Raw genomic sequence first — 21,021 nt, 5'->3', positions numbered from 1 at the left:
CCCGCAGACACTCAGGATGCAAGGCCAAGCTCATCCTGCCTTCCATTAACACGGGATGCAAGGCAAAGCTCATCCTGCCTTCCATTAACACGGGATGCAAGGCCAAGCTCATCCTGCCTTCCATTAACACGGGATGCAAGGCCAAGCTCATCCTGCCTTCCATTAACACGGGATGCAAGGCTAATCCTGCCTTCCATTAGACAGGGATGGGGGGCCAGGGCTCATCCTGCCTTCCATTAACACGGGATGCAAGGCCAAGCTCATCCTGCCTTCCATTAACACGGGATGCAAGGCCAAGCTCATCCTGCCTTCCATTAACACGGGATGCAAGGCCAAGCTCATCCTGCCTTCCATTAACACGGGATGCAAGGCCAAGCTCATCCTGCCTTCCATTAACACGGGATGCATGGCAAGGCCACCATCCTGCCTTCCATTAACACGGGATGCAAGGCCAAGCTCATCCTGCCTTCCATTAACACGGATGCAAGGCCAAGCTCATCCTGCCTTCCATTAACACGGGATGCAAGGCCAAGCTCATCCTGCCTTCCATTAACACTGGGATGCAAGGCCAAGCTCATCCTGCCTTCCATTAACACGGGATGCAAGGCCAAGCTCATCCTGCCTTCCATTAACACGGGATGCAAGGCCAAGCTCATCCTGCCTTCCATTAACACGGGATGCAAGGCCAAGCTCATCCTGCCTTCCATTAACACGGGATGCAAGGCCAAGCTCATCCTGCCTTCCATTAACACGGATGCAAGGCCAAGCTCATCCTGCCTTCCATTAACACGGATGCAAGGCCAAGCTCATCCTGCCTTCCATTAACACGGGCAAGGCCAAGCTCATCCTGCCTTCCATTAACACGGGATGCAAGGCCAAGCTCATCCTGCCTTCCATTAACACGGGATGCAAGGCAAAACAATCCTGCCTTCCATTAACACGGGATGCAAGGCCAAGCTCATCCTGCCTTCCATTAACACGGGATGCAAGGCCAAGCTCATCCTGCCTTCCATTAACACGGGATGCAAGGCCAAGCTCATCCTGCCTTCCATTAACAATGCAAGGCCAAGCTCATCCTGCCTTCCATTAACAGGGATGCAAGGCCAAGCTCATCCTGCCTTCCATTAACACGGGATGCAAGGCCAAGCTCATCCTGCCTTCCATTAACAGGGATGCAAGGCCAAGCTCATCCTGCCTTCCATTAACACGGGATGCAAGGCCAAGCTCATCCTGCCTTCCATTAACACGGGATGCAAGGCCAAGCTCATCCTGCCTTCCATTAACACGGGATGCAAGGCCAAGCTCATCCTGCCTTCCATTAACACCTGCCTTCCAAGGCCAAGCTCATCCTGCCTTCCATTAACATGTGATGCAAGGCCAAGCTCATCCTGCCTTCCATTAACACGGGATGCAAGGCCAAGCTCATCCTGCCTTCCATTAACATGTGATGCAAGGCCAAGCTCATCCTGCCTTCCATTAACACGGGATGCAAGGCCAAGCTCATCCTGCCAATTCCATTAACACCAGGATGCAAGGCCAAGCTCATCCTGCCTTCCATTAACACGGGATGCAAGGCCAAGCTGCCTTCCATTAACACGGGATGCAAGGCCAAGCTCATCCTGCCTTCCATTAACACGGGATGCAAGGCCAAGCTCATCCTGCCTTCCATTAACACGGGATGCAAGGCCAAGCTCATCCTGCCTTCCATTAACACGGGATGCAAGGCCAAGCTCATCCTGCCTTCCATTAACATGTGATGCAAGGCCAAGCTCATCCTGCCTTCCATTAACATGTGATGCAAGGCCAAGCTCATCCTGCCTTCCATTAACACGGATGCAAGGCCAAGCTCATCCTGCCTTCCATTAACACGGGACGCAAGGCCAAGCTCATCCTGCCTTCCATTAACACGGGATGCAAGGCCAAGCTCATCCTGCCTTCCATTAACACGGATGCAAGGCCAAGCTCATCCTGCCTTCCATTAACACGGGATGCAAGGCCAAGCTCATCCTGCCTTCCATTAACACGGGATGCAAGGCCAAGCTCATCCTGCCTTCCATTAACACGGATGCAAGGCCAAGCTCATCCTGCCTTCCATTAACACGGGATGCAAGGCCAAGCTCATCCTGCCTTCCATTAACACGGGATGCAAGGCCAAGCTCATCCTGCCTTCCATTAACACGGGATGCAAGGCCAAGCTCATCCTGCCTTCCATTAACACGGGATGCAAGGCCAAGCTCATCCTGCCTTCCATTAACACGGGATGCAAGGCCAAGCTCATCCTGCCTTCCATTAACACGGGATGCAAGGCCAAGCTCATCCTGCCTTCCATTAACACGGGATGCAAGGCCAAGCTCATCCTGCCTTCCATTAACACGGGATGCAAGGCCAAGCTCATCCTGCCTTCCATTAACACGGGATGCAAGGCCAAGCTCATCCTGCCTTCCATTAACATGTGATGCAAGGCCAAGCTCATCCTGCCTTCCATTAACACGGGATGCAAGGCCAAGCTCATCCTGCCTTCCATTAACACGGGATGCAAGGCCAAGCTCATCCTGCCTTCCATTAACACGGGATGCTAGGCCAAGCTCATCCTGCCTTCCACTGTTTTGTACATTTAATTTATTTCAGTCCAACAGTGACTATGATGTGGTCTTCTGTTTTATCTTGACATTTCAATAATTTATTGATGTTTTATTATATTAAAGTAACATTTCTGGATTATAAACATGTAGAATGTATTGAATGGTTTTCTTAAAGGTTGACATATTTTTTGCAATTTGTGTTGTAAGTTTTGTTTACCTTTTTGACTATGTGAGAACGATGTGTTCCTGTAGCCTCCCTCCTCTACATCTGTTTAGGGAGAAAACACTCCCAAGGTCTCAGGCCTAGGACACGAGGATCTAACAATGGAATGATCTTAAACATTACACTCAGATGAGATGTAGAGCAATGTTAGAATTCAAAATTTTTGACTTGGCATTTTGGTTATTCTTCAATTGCGTTTGTAAATGTTGTCTCTTGACATTGGCACCATATAAAAATACGTTAAAAGGACATGATAAATAATACATTTTTTATTTTATTGAACTATTATTTAATAAGAAAACATACGAGAGTTCTTTATACTGCAATGCATCTATATGTAGAAACTACTGGGGCAAATTGGCTTGTCCCACTGGAGATGTGTAGAGGTGAACTGAGGGGGTTTAGAAACATCTATTTCAGAAGTATATATTTATTATTTTGAATACTAGATTGAGAAAAGTATTTCATATATTGCATCGGTCAATAAAAACAAGGAAGGGTATTCAAATACAATTTATTTTTAATAGTATAATGTGTGTCCTTCAGTTTGTCTTTGGTGTTACCGCCTTGAAAAATCACTGATTACAAAGATATACAAGGACCTTGAGCATTCTCTCCTGTGGCCAACTTTTATCTGGGGAGAGGTCCATATTAAATAACAACATTAGCTAATAACAACCTTTTTTTCAAGGATTTATTATTAATTTGGTGTGTCTAAATTCAAAATGTCACTTGGTGTTAGTCAATTTAATTGACAGGAAATAACATTCTAAACACTTTTTCAATGATTGATGACCTTAGATTTGAGAATCTGTGGTCTCCATTTCAAAAACTCCAGCATCACTACTTCTACTGATGGCTCGCTATTATCATAATGGTAAAAATTATTTAAAGTCATTAAGCTACCACATTATTTACAATGGGAAGATATACCCACATCCATTTCAATCAATACAAATCTATAAAAATGACTGACATTTTTTCCAAAATGCTATGCCCAAATGCCACCGTAATTGAAGAACAACCAACTTAGTACTTTGTGGGTATTTTCTTAGAAAACAAGATTAAACAAGACTATTCAACTAACACACAGTCCCAACAATTAAATCCCCAGCTATAAAATCTTATGTTAGGAAGTTGGATATTTCAGCATTCTAAGAAAGTCCCACAGTAAACAGAAGACTAACCCAAAGTGTGTGTCTGGATGAGGGGAGCCTTGACCTGCCACAGGCTGACACTATCACATCACACAAGCTGTCCCCGAAAGAAACATTCAAGGATACAGGGGAGGAGAGACACAGTGGAGAGGGAGACAGAGAGAGCATAGAGCCGGATGAGAAAAAGAAACAGACAGAAGAAGAGTTAGAAGAAGTGAGGTAGGATAGAGACGCTGCTATGATGGTGAGGTGGAGTGTGTGTCGCAGTTCCCTGGCTTTGCCAGCATGTGGACTACCCAGCGCCCGCCACAACTCCAGTATCCCGGTGGTGCGCCAGGGTCTGTCCCCAGATAACAGCAGTACGGTCCAGAACTTTAGTGAGATCCCAGGTCTCTGGAGAAACGGACTTCTCAACCTCTACAGTTTCTGGAAACTAGACGGATTCAGGAACATCCACAGAGTCATGGTGCACAACTTCAACACCTTTGGTCCAATATACAGGTATGATACAGTCAGATCTATAAACAGGTAAGAGACCGTGCAGCTTCAGCACCGTCAGTCACAGTCAGACCCATAGACAGATTAGGAGGTTAGTAATGATATTCTCTACAACTGTATTTGCATTTTGTATTTAACTAGGCAAGTCAGTTAAGAACAAATTGGTATTTACAATGACAGCCTACGAGGGAACAGTGTGTAAACTGCCTTGTTAAGGGGAAGAACGACAGATTTTTACCTTGTCAGCTCGAGGACCTGTCGATTACGGGAACAACGCTCTAACCACAAAGCTACCTTCCTACACATTATTATAGGTGGCCAATCAGTGCATGATCCTCTGTTGGCCAATCAGTGCATGGTCCTCTGTTGGTCAGTTAGTAGAACATGGTCCTCTGTAGTTCAGTTAGTAGAACATGGTCCTCTGTAGTTCAGTTAGTAGAACATGGTCCTCTGTAGTTCAGTTAGTAGAACATGGTCCTCTGTAGATCAGTTAGTAGAACATGGTCCTCTGTAGTTCAGTTAGTAGAACATGGTCCTCTGTAGTTCAGTTAGTAGAACATGGTCCTCTGTAGTTCAGTTATTAGAACATGGCCCTCTGTAGTTCAGTTAGTAGAACACGGTCCTCTGTAGTTCAGTTAGTAGAACATGGTCCTCTGTAGTTCAGTTAGTAGAACATGGTCCTCTGTAGTTCAGTTAGTAGAACATGGTCCTCTGTAGTTCAGTTCGTAGAACATGGTCCTCTGTAGAACATGGCCCTCTGTAGTTCAGTTAGTAGAACATGGTCCTCTGTAGTTAGTAGAACATGGTCCTCTGTAGTTCAGTTAGTAGAACATGGCCCTCTGTAGTTCAGTTAGTAGAACATGGTCCTCTGTAGTTCAGTTAGTAGAACATGACCCTCTGTAGTTCAGTTAGTAGATCATGGTCCTCTGTAGAACATGGTTCTCTGTAGTTCAGTTAGTAGAACATGGTCCTCTGTAGTTCAGTTAGTAGAACATGGTCCTCTGTAGAACATGGTTCCCTGTAGAACAGTCAGTAGAACATGGTCCTCTGTAGAACAGTTAGCAGAGCATGGGCCTTGAAACGCTAGGATAGTGGGTTCAATACTCAGGACCACATATATGTAAAAATGTATTCACTAAATACTAAGTTGCTTTGGCTAAAAGCATCTGCCAAATTGCATAAAATTGGACAGGCCTACGTTAAGAATCAAGATGTCATTCCGTGATGATGTCAACGGGGACAACGTTATAATAGTATTAACCTGTCTCCCTGTACCCCAGGAAGAGTAGCTGCTGCTTTTGCAACAGCTACTAGGGATCCTAATAAAATACCAAACAGGTGATGCAGTGAATACTGTATTTTTATTATTCACAACTAAACGTTTCAGCTCTGCAGTGAACAATAGTTATAGCTGGAACCCACTTCAACATAACACACTTCCATACGGTTTGTGTTGTTGCTGCAGACAAAACACTACATTTTGGAATTAGCTTTGTTGAGGGGAGCAATCTTTTCTATCAGACAAATACAATATGAAACTAGCCAAATGGAATCGTTAACAATTAGAATGGGATTTCTACGAGCAAAATATGTTTGATTGTAACAAAGGTACAGTCTGCTATATTTACTGCGGTTCAAACATGCTTCACATTGTCCTGCAGGGAGAAGATGGACTACTATGAGTGTGAACCAAAATAAGTGTATTTTACCAACAAAATCTTTGAACATAAATTAGACGATCTGCTGTTCTCTGTCATTGTTCCTGGCAGGGAGAAGATAGGCTACTATGATAGTGTAAACATTATAAAGCCGGAGGATGCAGCCATCTTGTTCAAGGCAGAAGGACACTACCCCAAGAGGTTAACGGTGGAGGCATGGACCTCATACAGAGACTACAGGAACAGGAAATATGGAGTCCTGCTCAAGTACGCACACTGTTCTGTTATATCTGTCAAACAGTTGTTTAAATAAGGACTTTCAAATCAATGTCATCATAAGCTTTCCTTTTTGTGATGTTTTGACTATTCTCACTACGGTATTGTAGCCTGGGCAACAGTCTCTTGACTGTTGACAAGAAGTGGAATGTTAGCTAAAGAGACCGGTACCCTGGCTAACAGTTTAGGGTTTACCCAAACTCTACTCTGTTATCTCATATCTTTTCACATTGCCGTATCTACAGGCCAGCCCAGTACAGCTTGGCATGGTAGATGGTAACCAGCCCAGTACAGCTTGGCATGGTAGATGTTAACCAGCCCAGTACAGCTTGGCATGGTAGATGGTAACCAGCCCAGTACAGCTTGGCATGGTAGATGGTAACCAGCCCAGTACAGCTTGGCATGGTAGATGGTAACCAGGCCAGGTGTGGCCCTATAGTGTGGTAGATGGTAACCAGACCAGGTGTGGCCCTATAGCGTGGTAGATGGTAACCAGGCCAGGTGGGGCCCTATAGTGTGGTAGATGTTAACCAGGCCAGGTGTGGCCCTATAGCATGGTAGATGTTAACCAGGCCAGGTGTGGCCCTATAGCGTGGTAGATGGTAACCAGGCCAGGTGTGGCCCTATAGCATGGTAGATGGTAACCAGGCCAGGTGTGGCCCTATAGCATGGTAGATGGTAACCAGGCCAGGTGTGGCCCTATAGCATGGTAGATGGTAACCAGACCAGGTGTGACCCTATAGCGTGGTAGATGGTAACCAGGCCAGGTGTGGCCCTATAGTGTGGTAGATGGTAACCAGACCAGGTGTGGCCCTATAGCGTGGTAGATGGTAACCAGGCCAGGTGTGGCCCTATAGTGTGGTAGATGGTAACCAGGCCAGGTGTGGCCCTATAGTGTGGTAGATGTTAACCAGGCCAGGTGTGGCCCTATAGCATGGTAGATGGTAACCAGGCCAGGTGGGGCCCTATAGTGTGGTAGATGTTAACCAGGCCAGGTGTGGCCCTATAGCATGGTAGATGGTAACCAGGCCAGGTGTGGCCCTATAGCATGGTAGATGGTAACCAGGCCAGGTGGGGCCCTATAGTGTGGTAGATGGTAACCAGGCCAGGTGGGGCCCTATAGCATGGTAGATGTTAACCAGGCCAGGTGTGGCCCTATAGTGTGGTAGATGTTAACCAGGCCAGGTGGGGCCCTATAGCATGGTAGATGGTAACCAGGCCAGGTGGGGCCCTATAGCATGGTAGATGGTAACCAGGCCAGGTGTGGCCCTATAGCGTGGTAGATGTTAACCAGGCCAGGTGTGGCCCTATAGTGTGGTAGATGGTAACCAGACCAGGTGTGGCCCTATAGTGTGGTAGATGGTAACCAGACCAGGTGTGGCCCTATAGTGTGGTAGATGGTAACCAGACCAGGTGTGGCCCTATAGTGTGGTAGATGGTAACCAGACCAGGTGTGGCGCTATAGTGTGGTAGATGGTAACCAGACCAGGTGTGGCCCTATAGTGTGGTAGATGGTAACCAGACCAGGTGTGGCGCTATTGTGTGAATCAGGCATTATTGACAGATTTTGTTATTGAGATTGAGTTATTGACACTGCGTTATTGAGATTTAGTGTTGCTGGTTCTGTAACATTCCAAAACAAAACAATTCACAACAAGGTTTGGTCTTTTTCTCCCTGTAGGAATGGGGAGGACTGGCGGTCCAACAGGGTGATTCTGAATAGAGAAGTGATCTCTCCCAAGGTGTTGGGGAACTTTGTTCCTCTGTTGGATGAGGTTGGACAGGACTTTGTGGCCCGAGTACATAAGAAGATAGAAAGGAGTGGACAGGGCAAATGGACCACCGATCTTTCTCAAGAACTCTTCAAATACGCTCTGGAATGTAAGTCCGTTTCACCTAATATTTACTTCTGTCTTGAAACCTGTGATGACCATGTTTCATACACTGACTCATACCAGCACTGTGCCTTGCAAAAGTCTTCATCCCGTGTTTCTCCTATTTTGCTGCATTGTAACCTGTAATTTAAATAGATGTCTTATTTGGATTTCATATAATGGACATACACAAAATAGTCCAAATTGGTGAAGTGAAAAAAATTACTTGTTTCAAAAGATTCAAAAATATTTACAACGGAAAAGTGGTGCGTGCATATGTATTCACCCCCTTTGCTACGAAGCCCTTAAATAAGACCTGGGGCAACCAATTACCTTCAGAAGTCACACAATTAGTTAAATAAGGTCCACCTGTGTGCAATCTAAGTGTCATATCTGTCATATGATCTCGGTTTATACTGTAAACACCTGTTCTGAAATGCCCCAGAGTCTGCAACACCACTAAACAAGGGGCACCACCAAGTAAGCGGCACCTTGAAGAACAAGGAGCTCTCCAAACAACAAGTTGTAGAGAAGTACAGGTCAGGGTTGGGTTATTAAAAAAATATCCAAAACTTTGAACATCCCACGGAGCACCATTATTAAAAAATTGAAAGAATATGGCACCACAACAAACCCTCCCAAGAGAGGTCGCCCACCAAAACTCACGGACCAGGCAAGGAGGGCATTAATCAGAGAGGCAACAAAGAGACAAAAGATAACCCTGAAGGAGCTGCAAAGCTCCACATCGGAGATTGGAGTATCTGTCCATAGGACCACTTTAAGCAGTACACTCCACAGAGCTGGGCTTTACGGAAGAGTGGCCAGAAAGACCCATTGCTTAAAGAAAAAAAATAAGAAAACACATTTGGTGTTCGCCAAAAGGTATGTGGGAGACTCCCCAAACATATGGAAAACGGTACTCTTTGTCAGATGACAAGAGTGTTTTGGCCATCAAGGAAAATGCTATGTCTGGAGCAAACCCAACACCTCTCATCTCCCCATGAACATCATCCTCACAGTGAAGCATGGTGGTGGCAGCATCATGCTATGGGGATGCTTTTCCATCGGCAGGGACTGAGAAATTTAAGGAAATTGAAGTAATGATGGATGTCACTAAATACGGGGAAATTCTTGAGGGGAACCTGTTTCAGTCTTCCAGACATTTGAGACTGGGACGGAGGTTCACCTTCCAGCAGGACAATGACCCTACGCATACCGCTAAAGCAACACTCGAGTGGTTTAAGGAGAAACATTTAAATGTCTTGGCCTCGTCAAAGCCCAGACCTCAATCCAATTGAGAATCTGTGGTGCAACTTAAAGATTGCTGTACACCAACGGAACCCATCCAACTTGAAGGAGCTGGAGCAGTTTTGCCTTGAAGAATGTGCAAAAATCCCAGTGGCGAGATGTGTCAAGCTTATAGAGACATACCCCAAGAGACTTGCAGCTGTAATTACAGTAAAAGGTGGTTCTACAAAGTATTGCCTTTGGGGGGGTGAATAGTTATCCACGCACAAGTTTTCTGTTCTTTTGTCTTATTTCTTGTTTGTTTCACAATATAAAATATTTTGCATTTTCAAAGTGGTAGGCATATTGTGTAAATCAAATGATACAAACCCCCCACAAAAATAAATGTTAGTTCCAGGTTGTAAGGCAATAAAATAGGAAAAATGTCAAGGGGGTGAATACTTTCGCAAGCCACTGTACCAGATTGTCTCAAATACTGTAATGTTAACATCTTATATTTCTGCAAATATCTTACTTCCTTAATTAGGTCCATCACTCCTTAGGGGTCATAGGACATCGATGATGACAACTAATATCTTATTTACTTAATTAGGCCCATCACTCCTTAGGGGTCATAAGACATCAACAACTGGTGTCTTAGGCTGTCGTAATGTACCCTCCTCTACTGTATATTATACTATATTTACCTGATATTATTGCATGTACACTCAGTATTGTACAATGTCTCACATTTGCTGTAACACGGTAGGTTCTGTCCTGTATGGAATGTCTAACCTGTGTTCTCTTATCTACAGCGGTGGGTTCGATGCTGTATGTGAGTCTGTGTCTAACCTGTGTTCTCTTCTACAGCGGTGGGTTCAGTTCTGTATGTGAGTCTGTGTCTAACCTGTGTTCTCTCCTCTACAGCGGTGGGTTCAGTTCTGTATGGGGAACGTCTGGGCCTGATGTTGGACTACATCAACCCTGAGGCCCAACACTTCATTGACTGCATCTCTCTGATGTTCAAGACTACCTCTCCCATGCTGTACATCCCCCCAGCCATGCTGAGGAGGGTAGGAGCCAAGATCTGGAGAGATCACGTAGAGGCCTGGGATGGCATCTTCAACCAGGGTAGGACAATACTCATAGCATACCCCTGTGATATCTGAAAACATTGAAGGGTCAGGGCCAAGGGGAAGGGTCAGGGCCAAGGGGAAGGGTAAGGGCCAGGGGATGGGATAGGGTCAAGGGGAAGACTTAAGGTCAAGGGTTTGGGCCAGGGGGAAGGGTTTGGGCCAGGGGGAAGGATCTGGGCCAGGGGGAAGGATCTGGGCCAGGGGGAAGGATCTGGGCCAGGGGGAAGGATCTGGGCCAGGGGAAGGATCTGGGCCAGGGGGAAAGATCTGGGCCAGGGGGAAAGATCTGGGCCAGGGGGAAGGATCTGGGCCAGGGGGATGTGTTAGGGCCAGGGGGATGTGTTAGGGCCAGGGGGAAGGATCTGGGCCAGGGGGAAGGATCTGGGCCAGGGGGAAGGGTTAGGGCCAGGGGGAAGGGTTAGGGCCAGGGGGAAGGGTTAGGGCCAGGGGGAAGGGTTAGGGGGCCAGGGGGAAGGGTTAGGGGGCCAGGGGGAAGGGTTAGGGGGCCAGGGGGAAGTGTTAGGGCCAGGGGGAAATGTTAGGGCCAGGGGGATGTGTTAGGGCCAGGGGGATGTGTTAGGGCCAGGGGTAAGGGTTAGGGCCAGGGGTAAGGGTTAGGGCCAGGGGTAAGGGTTAGGGCCAGGGGTAAGGGTTAGGGCCAGGGGGAAGGGTTAGGGGGCCAGGGGGAAGGGTTAGGGGGCCAGGGGGAAGGGTTAGGGGGCCAGGGGGAAGGGTTAGGGCCAGGGGGATGTGTTAGGGCCAGGGGTAAGGGTTAGGGCCAGGGGTAAGGGTTAGGGCCAGGGGTAAGGGTTAGGGCCAGGGGTAAGGGTTAGGGCCAGGGGGATGTGTTAGGGCCAGGGGGATGTGTTAGGGCCAGGGGGATGTGTTAGGGCCAGGGGGATGTGTTAGGGCCAGGGGGATTGGTTAGGGAAGGGTTAGGGCCAGGCGTAAGGGTTAGGGCCAGGGGGAAGGGTTAGGGCCAGGGGGAAGGGTTAGGGCTGTCATCTATTTAGGGAAACCAAAAAAGTAAAGCCAGCAAGAAGACAGTTGTCTGTGATCCGTATGATGCATTTAAGATCCCAGATAACACTGTGTTGGTGCTGTGTCTGTATCAGTACCTCTGTTGGTTCACTGTTATACTGTCCTGATTACATTACGGCCCCCAGCGGACCGCTGCATCCAGAACATCTACAGGACGATGCGTCAGGACACTAACACCCACGGGAAGTATCCAGGAGTCCTGGCCAGCCTTCTGATGTTAGACAAGCTGTCTATAGAGGACATCAAGGCCAGCGTCACTGAACTTATGGCTGGAGGGGTAGACACGGTAGTAACCTGTATATAACCTCTCTATAAAACATCTATAACAAGCTGTCTTTAGAGGACATCAAGGCCAGCGCCACTGAACTGATGGCTGGAGGGGTAGACACGGTAATAACCTGTATATAACCTCTCTATAAAACATCTATAACAAGCTGTCTTTAGAGGACATCAAGGCCAGCGTCACTGAACTGATGGCTGAAGGGGTAGACACGGTAATAACCTGTATATAACCTCTCTATAAAACATCTATAACAAGCTGTCTTTAGAGGACATCAAGGCCAGCGTCACTGAACTGATGGCTGAAGGGGTAGACACGGTAAAATACTTGATAATGACTTCCAACAGTAATCACCTTATCCTGTTGTTTAGGCCTGGTTCTGTGAGGCTGTATGAGAGATATCCAAGTCAACTGATTAGTTAACTACCAGAAAGGGTAGACAACCAGCCGTATTTCAACCCTCTGGGATCAGTTCATGAACAGTTGCCTCTAGTAGTTATCATTCTGCTCTGTAATGTATTTCAGACATCTATCACCCTGCTGTGGACTCTATATGAGCTTGCCAGACACCCTGACCTCCAGGAAGAGTTGAGGGCTGAGGTGGCTGTAGCCAGACAGTCTACCCAGGGAGACATGCTACAGATGCTGAAGATGATACCGCTGGTCAAAGGAGCGCTGAAGGAAACGCTGAGGTCGGACAGACAAGATGATTGACAAACGATAGCTGATGTTAACGACAATGACTACCTAAACAAGACAATAACTACAATACCAATTATTATAAACCCACAAAACCAGTATACAGTTTTATACATTTTATTTCACCTTTATTTAACCAGGTAGGCTAGTTGAGAACAAGTTCTCTTTTACAACTGCGACCTGGCCAAGATAAAGTAAAGCAGTGCATAACAAACAACATCACAGAGTTACACATGGAATATGGGTGGGTGCTGCTATGGTGACCAGTGAGCTGAGATTAGGCAGGGCTTTACCTAGCAAAGACTTATAGATAACCTGGAGCCAGTGGGTTTGGCGACAAGTATGAAGCAAGGGCCAGCGAAAGAGAGCATACAGATCGCAGTGGTGGATAGTACAAGGGGCCTATGTGACAAAACGGATGGCACTGTGATAGACTGCATCCAGTTTGCTGAGTAGAGTGTTGGAGGCTATTTTGTAAATTACATTGTCGAAGTCAAGGATCAGTAGGATAGTCAATTTTACGAGGGTACGTTTGGCAACGTGAGCGAAGGATGCTTTGTTGCGAAATAGGAAGTCGATTCTAGATTTAATTTTGGATTGGAGATGTTTAATGTGAGTCTGGAAGGAGAGTTTACAGTCTAACCAGACACCTAGGTATTTGCAGTTGTCCACATATTCTAAGTCAGAACCGTCTAGAGTAGTGATGCTGGACGGACGGGCAGGTGTGGGCAGTGATCGGTTGAAGAGCATGCATTTTGTTTTAATTGCATTTAAGAGCAGTTGGAGGCCACGGTAGGAGAGTTGTATGGCATTGAAGCCCATCTGGATTGTTATTAACACAGTGTCCAAAGAAGGGCCAGAAGTATACAAAATGGTGTCGTCTGCGTAGAGGTGGATCGGAGAATCACCAGCAGCAAGAGCGACATCATTGATGTATACAGAGAGAAGAGTCGGCCTGAGAATTGAACCCTGTGGCACCCTCATAGAGACTGCCAGGGGTCCACACAACAGGCCCTCCGATTTGACACACTGAACTCTATCAGAGAAGTAGTGGGTGAACCACGCGAGGCAGTCATTTGAGAAGCCAAATAGCTGTTGTCTGGCGACAAGAATGTGGTGATTGACGGAGTTGAAAGCCTTGGCCAGGTCAATGAATTGAGTTGCACAGTATTGTCTCGTATCGATGGTGATTATGATATCGTTTAGGACCTTGAGCGTGGCTGAGGTGCACCCATGACCAGCTCGGAAACAAGATTGCATTGTGAAGATGGTACGGTGGGATTTGAAATGGTCGGTGATCTGTTTGTTAACTTTGCTTTCAAAGACCTTAGAAAGGCAGGGTCGGATAGATATAGGTCTGTAGCAGATTGGGTCTAGAGTTTCTCCCCTTTTGAAGAGGGGGATGACCGCGGCAGCTTTCCAGTGGGGATCTCAGACGATACGAATGAGAGGTTGAACAGGCTAGTAATAGGGGTTGCAACAATTTCGGTGGATAATTTTAGAAAGAGAGGCAGTGATCGCTGACATCCTGGTTGAAACAGCAGAGGTGTATTTGGAGGGCAGGTTGGTTAGGATGATATCTGTGAGGGTGCCCGTGTTTACGAATTTGGGGTTGTACCTGGTAGGTTCATTGATAATTTGTGTGAGATTGATGGCATCAAGCTTAGATTGTAGGATGGCCGGGGTGTTAAGCATGTTCCAGTTTAGGTCACCTAGCAGCACGAGCTCTGAAGATAGATGGGGAGAAATCAGTTCACATATGGATTCCAGAGCACAGCTGGGGGCAGAGGGTGGTCTCTAGCAAGCGGCAACGGTGAGAGACTTGTTTCTGGAAAGGTGGATTTTTAAAAGTAGAAGCTCAGATTGTTTGGGCACAGACCTGGATAGTATGACAGAACTCTGCAGGCTAACTCCGCCCCCTTTGGCAGTTCTATCTTGTCAGGAAATGTTATAGTTAGGGATGGAAATTTCCGTGTTTTTGCTGGTCTTCCTAAGCCAGGATTCAGACGTCGCTAGGACATCCGGGTTGGCAGAGTGTGCTAAAGTAGTGAATAAAACAAACTTAGTGGCTTTTATGGTTACAGAAGTCAACAAATGAGAGTGCCTGGGGAATGGGAGTGGAGCTAGGCACTGCAGGGCCTGGATTAACCTCTACATCACCAGAGGAACAGAGGAGGAGTAGGATAAGGGTACAGCTAAAGGCTATAAGAACTGGCCAGCCTGAACTCTTTCTAAAGACCGTTGACATCTAGTGGAAGCGCTAGGAACTGCAATCTGGGAGGACTTTGCCTTATAATAAAAGTGACAGCCATTGAAAATAGTGGTAGGATGAATTTTGTTTTTGGGGGATGGTTTGTCCTCGGGGTTTCGCCTGCCATATCAGTTCCGTTATACTCACAGACGTTATTTTAACAGTTTTAGAAACTTTTGTTTTTCTTTCCAAATCTACCAATTATATGCATATCCTAGCTTATGGGCCTGAGTAACAGGTAGTTTACTTTGGGAACGATTTTCATCCGGACGTGAAAATACTGCCCCCTACCCAAGAGAGGTTAAACCAGGTGAGGTCACCGCATGTGTGGGAGGTGGAACTAAAGGGTTAGCTAATGCGTGTTGAGCAGGGCTAGAGGTTCTACAGTGAAAAAAGGGAAGATTCACTAACCAGAACAGCAATGGACAAGGCATATTTACATTTACATTTAAGTCATTTAGCAGACACTCTTATCCAGAGCGACTTACAAATTGGTGCATTCACCTTATGACATCCAGTGGAACAGTCACTTTACAATAGTGCATCTAAATCTTAAAGGGGGAGGGGGTGAGAGGGATTACTTATCCTATCCTAGGTATTCCTTAAAGAGGTGGGGTTTCAGGTGTCTCCGGAAGGTGGTGATTGACTCCGCTGTCCTGGCGTCGTGAGGGAGTTTGTTCCACCATTGGGGGGCCAGCGCAGCGAACAGTTTTGACTGGGCTGAGCGGGAGCTGTACTTCCTCAGTGGTAGGGAGGCGAGCAGGCCAGAGGTGGATGAACGCAGTGCCCTTGTTTGGGTGTAGGGCCTGATCAGAGCCTGGAGGTACTGAGGTGCCGTTCCCCTCACAGCTCCGTAGGCAAGCACCATGGTCTTGTAGCGGATGCGAGCTTCAACTGGAAGCCAGTGGAGAGAACGGAGGAGCGGGGTGACGTGAGAGAACTTGGGAAGGTTGAACACTAGACGGGCTGCGGCGTTCTGGATGAGTTGAAGGGGTTTAATGGCACAGGCAGGGAGCCCATTAATCACAGTATATATCATGTCAATACTGATCATGAACATGTTTTTACGTCATTGCAATGGTGCAAACTACTGGTTAGACATTAGAAGTGAAGTCACAATGATCACTTTTAGAGATGAATTTCAGATATCGCTTAAACATCTATAGTCTTCATCTGTTGAGATGCCTGGGCCACCTACTGGTTAAGCATTAAGTCAAGTCACCATCTTCTTCTGTCCGTCAGGCTTCATCCAGTTGCAGTCAGTTTACAGAGATACATTACAGAGGAAATCGTCATTCAGAACTATAACATACCTTGTGGGGTAAGAGGAGACAACCAATGACATATGGTTGCTACTGTATTTACATTTGATCAGAGACTTTGGTTGATGGTTTGGGAGGGCAGTATGTTATGTGGTGTGTTCTCACACTCTCTAGACTCTGGTCCAGTTGGGTCTCTATGCGATGGGTAGAGACCCAGATGTGTTCCCCAGACCTGAGAAGTACCTCCCGTCCCGCTGGCTGCGGACAGAGAACCAGTACTTCAGGAGCTTGGGCTTCGGGTTTGGACCCAGACAGTGTCTTGGACGGCGCATAGCTGAGACGGAGATGCAGCTCTTCCTTATACATGTGAGGTTCACAGCTCAACGTTTGAATGACTGATTAGAATCCTTAAGAGTCAATCTAAGTAACATATTAAAAATAATTCGATCAAAATCTGTCAGTTTAAGCTAGAGATATCAGTTTTGTTGCATGGGCTTAATCCATGTCGTCCTTCCGCATCTGCGGTGGAAGATGGCCGAGCTACAGCGATGTTTGTCAGACCATGAGACAGCCCATCTGCGGTGGAAGGTGGCCGAGCTACAGCGATGTTTGTCAGACCATGAGACAGCCCATCTGCGGTGGAAGGTGGCCGAGCTACAGCGATGTTTGTCAGACCATGAGACATCCCAAATTGTTTGTAGTGTCCGAATACTAATATGACCCATCTATGGAAAGGGGAGACTCTCACAAACACAGTTGTGCTCTCTACGACCCCCAGAAGTGTCAGGGGACTCGTCTGAAGGTCATACAAACACATGGAAATATGGAGGTTGTTTGAAACAACAGAAGTTAGGGGTTAAATATGTGACTGGCCACCTGGATTTGGTCTTATGTAGCAACATTTGAAATTGTGTTTTTTCATTGGATAAAAGTAGAAACCTAGAGCTAGAAAATGGTATATCACACACTGCAGTTGAAGAACAATGGGAAATTAAATCTGCTTTGAAAGTTGATAAACTTGTAACCCCACTTTTGAGAAAATGGCCCTTACTGGAGAGCTCTTCTTTGTCTCCACCCCTTCAGCATCATTTACACCCTCTTAAACCTTAGCCCCACCCATCTCTTTAAGATATTTGCTAAACACAGTGATTAGTTTATTAATCAACCAAAGATTTCAAGAATTAAAAGTGGTAAAAGTAGTAGCCTACAATAAGGAAAAACTCCTGGTAAAAATACCCTTCATCACATCCTTGGCCTATATACTAATCTGAGTTTGGTGCAGGTCATGTTGTTCTTCACTTTACCTTCTCTGGTAAACACACTATATCAAATCAAATAAAAAGTTGATTTGTCACTTGCACAGGATACAGAAGATGTAAACAGTACAGTGAAATGGTTACTATAGTAGCAATATCAAAAGCAGAAAGTGTCCAGTAAACATATCTTATAAATATTAGATGACAGTTACCGAACACACTTGTCTAAATTGTGAGTCACGTGAAAGAAATGCTGTAACCCCCAACCACATCTAAGTGGATGGGTCACTGTTGTCTAGACATGTACACATGTTCATGAAATACAATGCATGGCTGTAATCACCCCCAGACACACCTGGCTAACTTGATGGGTCATGTCGTCATATGGCAAAGTGTTTTGTTTAGACATGTAGCTAGCTAGCTAAATAATGAAACGGCATAGTCCCAACTCATACCACTACCAACCAATACAAAAATTGTCATAGCTGTAGTCTAAATGTCCAGGTAGCTAAAGCTAATCTACCAGGTTCAATGTTAGCTAGATAACATTAGGTTATAATTAAGAATGCAAATTAATATCTGATTTGAATAATAATATTACTACACAGATCAAACACGTAACTTTAGCTAGCGAGCTGGCGAGCTAACATTCGCTAGCAAGCTAACAGTACACTTTAACTTGCAATGAAAATGACTTTCTGACAAACTTAGAAACTTATAATATCTGAAAATGTAGCTGGACTCTTACATGGATAAATGCTTCATGGCAGACTGGAACCATTTAACTGCGTTCTGTTTGTAGCTACATCCTGTTCCGCCAGCGTTGTCTCAAGTCACTCCGGTTCACACTGACCGTGGCGTGTGTATAAAGAACCAAATCACTTTTTTCAACTGATCTGTCGACAGAACCTGCTAAATTCAGGACATAAATGTTGTTTAGAAAAGTATCAAAACTTTTGTAGTTCTCAATGGCTGACGTTATATCTTAACAAAATGGTGCTGTCAAAAGGACTATCAACATTGGTCTGCACGCTTCATGGCAGCCCAATCCAAACTCATCTCTCGGCATGTCCAGCCCATCCATTATCTCAGCCAATCATGGCTAGCGGGAAGGTTCCTGCCTTTTTCCAAGGCTAAACAAAATAGGCTCGTAATTTAACTATTTTATTTGTATTTACAGATGGAATACAAGTTTGTTATTAAAACATATATAAAAATGTTTTATGAACCACAAATTTGGTTACACACGTGTCCTCACAAAAAAAGTGCTTAAATATTAATAAGCTGAACTATTTACAAATGGCTTTGGTGTTAGTTTTACATCCCAGGTAAAGATGATTAGATTGCACTTTCACCGTAGCTTGTGCATGTCGTGATAGGCTGACCAGGAAACAAAAGGTGAACTGGCATTTCAGACATCCCCTGTGTTTTGTGCAATGCTTTCAGTTCTTCCTTTTGTCTTTTGGTATGTGTGTTGGATAGTGGCGCTCACCTTGAGTGAGGGGTCTCTTGTGATGGTTGTGAGGTTGCTTTGGGCCCACAATTCAACCATTTCCAACACCAGCTGCTCTCAGAAGGCCAACTGGGAGTGAGGGGTTTGACCTTTTGCTTTGGGCCCACAATTCAACCATTTCCAACACCTGCTGCTCTCAGAAGGCCAACTGGGAGAGAGGGGTTTGACCTTTTGCTTTGGCTGCTTGACAATTTATAAAAAATAAAATGCATATAGTAAATGAGCTATACAAAGTCCTCAAAATAATTTATTTACCGACCTTAAAGTAGATCCAGTCCTTCTAGAAAGCAATCTTCGTCGGCCTTGTCAAAAAATTCTCATTGTCCATATCGATCCCCTGATCCGAATTCAACTCAAGTATTTTATTCAAAGCTTCTATGTCGGTATGCTTATTCATAGCTGCTTTCTTTTTAGGTTCCTGTTTGATACTCTTCATTTTTACATGTTCTTCTCCCTTGAGAAGCCACATTTTATGCTAAAGCGATGAAATCTGTTTACAATGTAATGTAGCATGTGTGTCTCGTCTCTGCGCCGGGTAGCAATAGTTCACATTACGCATTAAATGGTTCTAGTCCTTGCTTTGTCCCACCCGGGTCAACTGCATATCCCTGGAAAGCATATCTCATTGGCTACAAGACTGTCAAGGTGCCATAGTAGCCAGTCCTCTGTGTAATGGATGCCTACAGCGTGTAAGCAGGCAACATCATATTTTTGATGGGCACTCGGTGGACATTCCATGTTCCCCTGCTTTTGCAGATAGGGGCTACCAATTAAATACATGCAAATCTAAAAGGGTCCCTAAATAATGTTAGGGGGTTAAGACAGATGAAAGTTGACATGTTCCAGAAGTAATTTCTGCCCAAAAATGCATTTTGATAAAAAATGTATGTTTACATTCAAATGCCTCTCCTGTGAAGTGATGTGCGACATAGTCCTAGTTTCCTGAAACGAGTCACATAGGTAGGACAGACACTTAAAAAATCTTATTCCTTATGACGTATATTTTTACTGTCTTTTTTGCCATTTATGTGTTATTCAATGCGTTTCTATGGGCTATAGTAGTAAAAGACTAATTATATATTTTATCAAATAATTGTTTCCATTTTTTATACTTAAATGGGTCCTAAAATTCAAAATCAAAAAGCTAAATGATCCATGGTATGATCATTTTAAAACAATTCAAAATAAATAAAAAAAACTTTGTTTCGTTTTGATTTAACTTTCATTTAGTTTAAAGTACTTTTTTTATTCAGCTATAATTTTTCCTTTCAATAGTACAATGTCACAGGAAGACAGTCATATGGTTGTAACACTGTGCCTTTTTCTCTGTCACTGCAGATGCTGGAGAACTTCAGAGTAGATAAACAGCGTCAGGTGGAGGTGCACAGTACCTTCGAGTTGATCTTGTTGCCAGAGAAACCCATTCTTCTGACACTGAAGCCTCTAAAGAGCGGCCAGTGATATCATGAAGCCTCTACACAGTAGCTGGTGACATCATGCAGCCTCTACACAGCAGAGGGTGACATCATGAAGCCTCTACACAGCAGACGGTGACATCATGAAGCCTCTACTCTGTAAGGTCAAAGCGTAAGAAAAATTCTAACATTGTTTTAATAAAACAATAATATAACTTGATTAGTTTATCTTTATTTTGTGGTTGTCTGGTACTTTCTAACTAGCTAGGGCCATCTACTTTAAGTGCTGCCTGTCTTCCCAGGAGCCTAATTGGTATGTGAACTGCTGACTGCTCATCATTTGCAGATGATCAACCAGGATTAAGGGAAAGGGAAATTTGACTATTATTGTTTTCGTAATCAGTGGCTGTCTTGGAGGGGGAGTGGTTTCTCCTCTCCTAGGCAATCATCAATTAGTACCGGAAGGTGTGCTCTTCACCTTTGCAAGGCAATTGGTATTAACAATTCAGTCTCCAGGGGCAGCTGTGTCAGTGGCAGTCTCTTAGCAAAAGTAATATTATTTTCTTCAAACTATGTTTTCTCTCAGTCTTAGAGAATCTGGTCATTGCGGTTGTGGCACAGGTCTACTTGATCCATCCTCAGTTAAATCATCATTGGCCTCATGGTGAAATCC

General features: G+C 45.2%; 1 protein-coding gene across 2 annotated transcripts; it reads left to right on the top strand.

Annotated features, from left to right (window-relative positions):
- Positions 1-4,070: 4,070 nt before the first annotated feature.
- On the top strand, positions 4,071-20,568 carry LOC124031492 (cholesterol side-chain cleavage enzyme, mitochondrial). Of its 2 annotated transcripts, XM_046342774.1 has the most exons (9): positions 4,076-4,463; positions 6,230-6,385; positions 8,076-8,275; positions 10,423-10,626; positions 11,798-11,958; positions 12,478-12,644; positions 16,145-16,223; positions 16,339-16,530; positions 20,272-20,568. In XM_046342774.1, exons 1-9 carry the CDS (start codon positions 4,201-4,203, stop codon positions 20,392-20,394), a joined length of 1,545 nt encoding a protein of 514 aa, XP_046198730.1. In that variant the 5' UTR covers positions 4,076-4,200; the 3' UTR covers positions 20,395-20,568. The 2 variants fall into 2 exon arrangements, with proteins under 2 accessions (XP_046198740.1, XP_046198730.1); XM_046342784.1 differs by lacking the exon at positions 6,230-6,385 and having other exon boundaries at positions 4,071-4,463.
- Positions 20,569-21,021: the final 453 nt, after the last annotated feature.

The sequence above is a fragment of the Oncorhynchus gorbuscha genome, linkage group LG01 (assembly GCF_021184085.1).
Source record: "Oncorhynchus gorbuscha isolate QuinsamMale2020 ecotype Even-year linkage group LG01, OgorEven_v1.0, whole genome shotgun sequence".
In the NCBI taxonomy this organism is placed as follows: Eukaryota; Metazoa; Chordata; class Actinopteri; order Salmoniformes; family Salmonidae; genus Oncorhynchus; species Oncorhynchus gorbuscha.
This window is presented reverse-complemented; position numbering and strand designations above follow the sequence as displayed.